Raw genomic sequence first — 8,226 nt, 5'->3', positions numbered from 1 at the left:
GAGCTGTTTGCTGGTACAGCTTGGCTGTGCCCTTGCTGGAATACAGCACTTACAGACCTGACTTGGTGTGATGGTGCTTAAAAAAAAAGGGGGAATCCCTCCCCCAAAAATGGTAAAATCACACATTGGTTTGGGTTGGAGGAATGAGGAACTTAAAGCTCGCCCCATCCCATCCCTTGTCAGTGGGGCAGGGACACCTTCTACTTGCAGCTTGCAGATTGGGTTGCTCCCATCCCTGTCCGAGCTGGCCTTGAATACTTGGAGGGATGGGACAGCCCTGGTTTCTCTGGGCAGCCTGTGCCAGGTTCTAGATACCAGAAAAGTCCCGAACTGGCCCTTGGGGCTGTGCTATAGCGCTGTTGCTCCATGAATGCACTGCAGAGCCCCTGGGTGCAGAAGCGTGGAGAGGGGGCTGTGCCTTCTGGCAAAGCTGGCTTTGGCTGCACCCCGCTGCCATGGTGAGAACTCGGTGAGTGGGGGCTGCTCCTTCAGCATGGAGCTCACACTGTGCCACGGTCTGACAGCACCCGTCAGAACCAGTGCAGAGCACCTGCACGAGGGGGTCACTGCCCAGTGGCAGTTTTTGGGACCCTTCTGCATACCAGTGAGCTCTGTGCTCTTAATTTTCTTGTGGTCTCCAGTGTCCCACTCATCCCAGGTGTCCCAACAATCCTAGTGCTCCAGGCTTTGCTCTCTACACCTGCTGATGCTTACACGTGCTCATCCCCTGGCTGTGCCGTTTGTGAGCATCCTGCCCTCCAGACACTGCTGTTTGCTGTTTGACTGCACAATCTCATCTCTGCTCTTTCCTGCCACTCAGCGTTTGGATTTTCTCCTTTCCCAGGTTCCTGGGGTCCTGGGAAACAGGACAGACTTGCCCCAGACTTGCAGAAGTGTGAGAAGCAGCACTAAAAAACAGCTTTGCTGCATTTTGACTTCATGTGAGGGGGCAAATGGCTCAAGAAGACCCTTACAGCTCTCTAGGTTTTGGATGCCGGTGCTTTGCAGCCTGGCGGGGCTGCAGGAGTGGGACTGCGAGTCTTCACACCCATCTGTTTTGGGGACTGACTGTGTCCCTGCAGCACCATCGGCTTGGGCCTGGAGCTGGACTTTCCTCCTCTCAGGGTGACAGTGCCAAGGAGATTCTGCTTGGTTTTCCTGTGCTGCAAAGGTGTCTGTGTGCTTAGCTTGGCGTGAGAAGTACTTCAGACTGACTCACCCCCTTGTGTGTATGGCTTCGGTGTTCCTTCATGATTCCCCATGGAAACATGGATAACTAAGTATTCCAGACTCCTGGTTTTACCCAGTTTTTGAGCACAAGCCTCATACTGCCCTGAGTCCGAGCGCAGGGAAGGTTTCCAGTGGGGCTGGTGTGGGAAGGCTACCAGCCACATGGAGTCAGTGCTGCTCCGTGTGGAAAAGACTTCCCACTGAATTCTCCCAAAGCATGGGCTGAGCAATGTCAGAGGAGCTACTCTGCCCTCAGTGTCCTGACAGCTTTCCCAGGAACAGGGGCATCTTCCCTTAAAGCAATACTTTTCTGGGATTTATCTTCATGAAACCTGGCTGGAAGTGGGGAAAAAACCCTTCCCTGGCTGACTGCTGCAGTACCTTTGCTTTTAGCAGTCAGCCAGCTGCATCATTACCTGGAAGCAGCTGCAGAAATGTCTCAGTACAGGTGCTAGTGCTTTAATGGGGTCGGACTGGCAGGGAGAAGGTCCCATATCAGGGCGGGGCGCAGGAGGTGCTGCCATCACACGCGGGAATCCATGGCGTACATCTTGCTGGTGGCTGTTCGGCCCCGGGGCTGGGGATGCCTCTGGGGTTGACAGCGGCTGCTGGGGGCTACCAGGAAAGAGTTGGGCTTGTGTCAATCATGGCTGGCAGTTGCAGGGTGACTTGGGACTGCCACAGCATGGGGACACAGCAGGAGAAATTAACTGAGACAGCCAGCAGGGTTAACTTCCACCCCATGGGACCAGGCATAAAGATTGGAGATGACGTCTGGAGAAGCATCATCTGCCCAATGTCCCTGGTGGGAGGGCTGTATTTCAACCAGCACATCCCTGCAGCCATTGTCTCAGGCTTTGGCTGATGACAGGGATTCAACTTCAGCACAGCTACTGCTTTGAGTAAACATCAGCGCACCTTCATCAGGACCTGGAGGCCCACAGATGTGGATGGATCCCTGCACCCTCTTCACGCCCTTATAGGGTTTATGGGGCCCCCCACTCAGCCCTGTTCTGCCTTGTGTAGCCTTCCCAGCCAAGGGGCACAGGTTGGGCACAGAGGAGTCCCCCTTGGTTAGGCTGGGCCCTGCAAGAAGCCTCTGTGCTCTCTGAGCTGGTCCTTTACCCCTTAGATCTGCCGGGCAAAAAGCTACTTGAGATAAGATGGGGTGGAATGAGACAGACTGACCTGTGCAGGCATAGAGGCAGCAGGTCAGCAGGACAGATGCCACAAAGCAGCCCATGGAGCCAGCCATCCCCAGCCAGCATGACCACCCAAAGTCATAGTGGACTCCCAGGAATATATTGTGTGACACCAGCATGGCCCTCTCCACGTAGACATCCACTGCGTACCACACAGAGCCTATGAGACCCAGGATGCCTAGGAGAAAAGGGGCTTGTTAAAAACAACCCTACAACACCCCATGCTCCCCAAGCCCCGCTGAGCGGGTGCCACCAGCTCCCAGCACGCTCCCCAGCTCCCTGTGGGACATGAAGTCTGTTTGCTCCAAAGCTCCCCAGTCACGCACTCCCAACGCAGAGTATGACTCCAGCTCCATAGCACAACTTCAGTTTGACACAAGGATCTTCCTTGAGGAAGGTGATGCAGTCAAGCCCAAGGACCAGTGTGGCCAAAGCCAGGCCAGCCAGGAGATCTGCTGCGATCATCAGGGTCCGTGTCACCACAATCTTCACTGGGTAGAAAAGTTAAAAACAACCAGAAACAGGAATGAGGAATTACCAGAGGAACAGGGGTCTCCAGATTTCTGCCCATGTCCTTTTTGAGTCACCCAGCTCACCAGTGGCCATCACACTGGAATCCACCAACTCCATCCCTGCCATGGGCCAAGGGAAGGTGCTCAAAAAGCTCATCAGAAACTTAATAAGGACTTAAACCCATGATTAGACCACCTCAAGAAACCAAACAACTCAAGGTATACCCATCACCACCTGGTATGTAGTTGCCTGCTCAAGCCATTCTTGAGCAGAAGACACTGCCTCTCACACTGTTTTTTCCTCCAAGTTGTGTAGCAGGTGTTTTAAACAGCAAATGTCAATATACCAGTGAAAACCTAGAGCTGGCATGGATCATATCACTAGCTGTGATGGGACTGCCCTGCAAAGCTCGCTTCTCCCCCAGAGCAAGGTGGCAGTCCCCCTTAGTCCATACCAACTACTTTCCTTCTCCACTGCCTGAATCTGTGTTGTTCCATGTCATGACCCAGTACAAAGGTTCTCTCTCTTGGTAGGCCCTGTGCAGGCCAGAAGAAATGTCCCTACCCTGATGTGACTGTCCCTGAGCTGTGGGCATGGGTCCTTGGCCAGTGGGAATGGTCCTTGCTCTGCCTGCAGCACAGTGGGTAGCAAACCCTAGGCTCTACATGCTGGAGCATGTTTGTCGTGAGGTGGCACAGCTTCACAGCATCTTTCCTGCCTGATGACCCCATGGCAGGTCTAACTGCCAAGTTTCTGCCGAGACCAGGCTATTGGGGCAGGAGATCAAGAGATCAAGACAGGCTGGTGTGGCTGACTGACAAAGGGCAGCTTGGTGCAATGAAAATCACTTTCCCTCTTGCCTTTCAAGAAGACTCTGAGCTGTGAACTTAATAAATGCCTCCAGGGCAGGTCAGCTCACCCGGGTGGTCAGCCAGAATGGAGTCATATTGGTCGCAGGTCCTGACCCCGTCCTGCATGTTGGTGACACACTCCCTCCAAAGGCCCCGGCATTTGTGACTTACCTGGAAGCAGGAGAAAGGCATTCATGCAAAAAGCACCAGAGTCTCCCCAGCTTCCCATGGATCTCCCAGCCCAGCAAGGCAGATTTCAGGCTCCCACTACTACACCTGGATATGTCCTGGTGACTCCCTGCCCATACCTGCTCTCTGTTTTCTCCTGCTCCATTCCTCTGCCTCCATAATCATCTAATCCTTCAATTTACAAAGCAGTGGCTTTGCCCCATCATGTCCCTTTTCCAAGCCTGTGGAGCCATTGTGCAACCTCATGTGTTGGGGAGGACGAAACAAGAAAGCCTTTTAAATATGACTGCCTGGCAAAAGATTTTGAGAATATAGAAACTATAAGTGAGATTGAAATGAAAGCAACCTTTGAGATACCTTAGTTGTGACCAGTTGAATGTAATCCCCCCTGGAGGAAACAATTCCCTCTGCAAGCAGGCAGGCCTAAGAGTCAGAGCAGGCCTTGCAGCTTGGCAGATGGGGCCCAAAGAATAAGATTTAGGGTTTAACACGTAAACATAGTACGGTAATGTAGTGATTCTTATATGTTGTGTGGAAATGTTATAAGATATGCATGCTGTAGTAGATTGGTTAATGAGAATCTGCATATTCAACACTGAAGACGATTTATTGTATTGTAATGGGAACTTTGCTCTCTTTTGGCGTTTTCTTATCTCTCTTCTCCCTTATCTCTTTGCTCGCTCTCGCGCTCCTCTTCGCGCCCTTTTCTTTCTTTGTCTCTTTGTCTTCCCTCTGCACTCCTTCACCCCCTCCTCTCTACATGCTCTCCGCTCTTAAACCTTTGCCGTTGACTCTCTTCACTTTAAGCCTCTCTTCTCTCGGGCCTGCTCCGAGCTGCGGCTGGCAGCTCCCAGCAGGGCCCTGCACCCACGCCCTTTGTAATAAACAAGTTACACGACTTGGCTTCAAAGAGATCTCGTCTCCGTCCGTCCCGACCGTGCGTGACCCCCGTCACTCTTGCACTCATGGATGGCAAGGCACCCACCTTGCTCTCAGCTGCTCGCCTTGAGGATGATGGTTGCTTTGCTCACCTTAAAGGTGGCTGCTCTGCTCACCTCCAAGCTGTCATCAGCATTGACCATCCAGCAGTCTGTGCATGTGGCCAGGAGCAGGAAGAGTGTTGAGAGAAGAGCAAGCCCGAATGCTGTCACCTGTAGGGCTGCACTCATGGGGAGACCTGCAAGGGCACAGAGATGTTCACCAACTCTGCTCTGGCTACTTCCAGACACCCAATCTTACAAGGACAAGGTGCCACCGAGGCCAGGCATCCTCTGGATATCTAAGAGTCATCTGGGTCCTGTCTCACAGTGCTCACTTGCTGTCAAAACGCTCTAATATCCTCAGCCAAGGTTGGGCCACGAGGTTTACATGTAGAGAGAGCTTTTAGACACACAGTAATTTTGTAGTGGATACATTCCCACATTGGTTCCCTTTCTTCCAAATAGAAAATGCCAACCATCATTACTTGCCCTTTGGCAATCAATAGATGCTGGAAACCACTGTCAAATAACTGCTGCTAGGAAAACCTGTGACCTAAAGCGTGTTTCCAGAGAACCTCTAGAGACCCATCCCTGCCATGTGACTTGGTGGGTGCATCTTCTGCCTTTTCTTGCTTTTGCTTTTCACTCCAAGAAAAGCTATGAGGTGTTAAACATCCAGATTGGAGCACAAACAAGTGTCCCATGGAGGTGTCCTAATCTTAAGCACAAGCCCAAAGACACATCTCCCATTCCAAGGGGGACAAAGGCTGCTGGGGCATGATGTGGGTGTCCTGAGGAGCTGCCAAGGCTTTCCACAGAGGAGAAGGGAGGGCACCATTTGTTTTCCATCCTAGATGGATGTTTTCCATGTCTAGGTGAAGGGACTCTGGAGAGAAGAGAGCTGTGCCCAGGGTATGAGCTGGGGACATTGTGTCTGCAAACCCGGGACAGGAACCCTATTTTGTCATGTTTTGCAACCCAAAAAGCCAAATATTTTACTGCCTGAATTTGCAACCACTGCAACAACCCTTTGGACAGGGATTCATACAAATGAGTTAATTAGCAGCCCCAGATGAGTTTCTGAGCTACATGAGTTAATTACCATGAAATGATAACTCATCCTTGTTGAGCACCTCCAGCCAGAGGGCGCCCACCCTGGCATGGCACAGGCTCCCTGTGGGGCAAAGACGGAAGGAGGGTTGTCCCCACACCCAATGTGCCCCATGTCCCCCCGCATCCCCTCTTGGGATCTCACTGGCAGTAAATGCATCACTCTCCCATCATCTCTGAGCACGTTCATCAGCTTCACTCCAAGTGGGCAGTCTCTTAGACCCCAATTTACAGTCAGTTTTTTTAATTCCCCAGGCTCTCTTCTGAGCTCATTCCCCAGAGCATTATTTGTTTCTGCTAGAGCCTAGCTGTTTTGGAGCCTTTGAAGAAAATCTGTTCAACCACTTCAGTTATATAATCAAGAAAAAGGAAGAGAAAGAAAATCTTAATGCTAGGAAAAATCAGCTCTAAACCTTTTTAATAATGGAGAGCATGGACTATTTACCTTCACTGCAGGCTCATCGTTGTTGCAGAGGGGGTGATGACAGAATCTCTTTGTTGCTGATGATTTGGGATAAGGGATGTAAGTCTGGAAGGCTCTTAAGTGCTGATGGGATTGGATCCTGACTTATCTAATGGAGTCAGGGAGACGCAGCAACAGCTGGAGCTTGTGCTGGGCTATTTGGGGTTTGTCCAAGGTATGTCAGCTGGGTTTTGTGCTCTGAGACATGATGGGCATCCCTGCAGTTAGAGCAGCCATAGGCTGGGAATGGAGCCTCCCCAAAAATGTCACATGAGAAAACCAGTGGAAACCTGCTGGGAACTCTCCCCAGGTGGGGGACTATGTGTGCTGGACAAATAATCGTTTTTTTATTAGACCTTTCAATTACTGCCTAAGAATGAGTGGCCTAAGACGCTGGAATGGAGTAAGATCCAGGAGCGATACCTGAGTTCAGAGGGTTGGAAGGGGCCAAAGAAAGGAGCTGGAATGCCAGGGTGGTAATGAACCTCTTTGGTAATTAAGACCTTTCTTTTTTTCCCATTAAGCAGAAAACAAGTGAAAACCCCTGCAGCAGCGGTGGCTCAGGTACCTGTCTGGTCAGCCCCCAAGGAGGCGCCTCTGAACCTGAGCAGCAGCACCCCGGCCGTCTGGCACTTGGAGTGCCCGAAAAGCTTCAGGTTTGTTCTCTAATCCCCTACTGTTTGGGGATTACACAGGATCTGTGTTACAGCCCCCTCCGAGCATCCCTGGGCTCAGCTGCGCCTCATGGCTCTGCCGCTGCTCACCCTCATCTCTCATTTCCGTTCGTCGGTCATAGGTGAGGTGCATTTGGGTTTTTAGGGTTGGTTTTGCTTTCTTTTGTTGTGTGGGTTTTGTGGGGTTTTTTTGGTTTTTTTTGGGTTTTGTTTTTTTGTTTTTTTTTTTGTTTTGTTTTTTTTTTTTCCTCTAGATAATCCTCTGCAGCATTTTACTGTGGGCATTTTGGCAAAACACCAATCTGGACAAATCCTTCAGCCCTGCAGAGATGCCCAGGTGCTTGATGTGTGACATTCCTGGGGCTTTGAGCTATTCTATTTTCCCAGAATTCTGGCACATGGCAAGCCTAATGCTTTGGAATGCAGCAGTGAATTAAGGCCAAAAATGTTCAGAAGGGTTTGTGAACCTTCATTTTCCAACCTTTACAGATCAAGAATGGTTCTTGGACATCTATGACGCATGAAATACTGTGTGACCCCAAGCGATACAAAACTGTACCTCCATGGTCTTGGCAACACCTATAGAATAGGTGTATTTGTATTTTCTGCTCTGTCTAAACACTCAGTTTATGTTATATCGAACTAATCCACTTTGTTAATCCCCAACTGAAACCTTTTTGGGGGTGAAAAGAGGCAGGTAGAGGAGCAGAACTAGGAGCAGTCTGTCACAGCACAGCGAGTCTGTAGCCGAACAAGGTAAATCTGGCCATAACAAATCCAATTCGTCCGACCGGGCTCATTCCAGAAAAGAGGTAACAAAGACCTCAGCCAACCCTGTTCACGCTTAGGTGCAGATATACCCCTGGCCAGAGGGCTGGGGGAGAGGTCCCATCCAGTCAGCTCTCTAAGCCGGGAGGTTCGAGCGCCCCACAGAAAGGGCAGCGCGCTCAGCTCGGTGCTCTTTGCCCGCGACTCCGCGCTGTGTCGTGCGTCTGTCTCCCGCCCACGACTCCA

At 51.1% G+C, this 8,226-nt stretch overlaps 1 protein-coding gene across 1 annotated transcript; it reads right to left on the bottom strand.

The window, feature by feature from the left end:
• Window positions 1-1,753: 1,753 nt before the first annotated feature.
• LOC132083103 (claudin-16-like) lies at window positions 1,754-5,154 on the bottom strand. Its single transcript, XM_059487641.1, has 5 exons — window positions 4,990-5,154; window positions 3,865-3,967; window positions 2,759-2,923; window positions 2,419-2,610; window positions 1,754-1,845 (listed from the first exon to the last, which is right to left on the bottom strand). Exons 1-5 carry the CDS (start codon window positions 5,152-5,154, stop codon window positions 1,754-1,756), a joined length of 717 nt encoding a protein of 238 aa, XP_059343624.1.
• Window positions 5,155-8,226: the final 3,072 nt, after the last annotated feature.

The sequence above is a fragment of the Ammospiza nelsoni genome, chromosome 22 (genome assembly GCF_027579445.1).
Source record: "Ammospiza nelsoni isolate bAmmNel1 chromosome 22, bAmmNel1.pri, whole genome shotgun sequence".
In the NCBI taxonomy this organism is placed as follows: Eukaryota; Metazoa; Chordata; class Aves; order Passeriformes; family Passerellidae; genus Ammospiza; species Ammospiza nelsoni.
The sequence above is the reverse complement of the archived record's forward strand: the minus strand, read 5'-3'. Positions and strand labels throughout refer to the sequence as shown.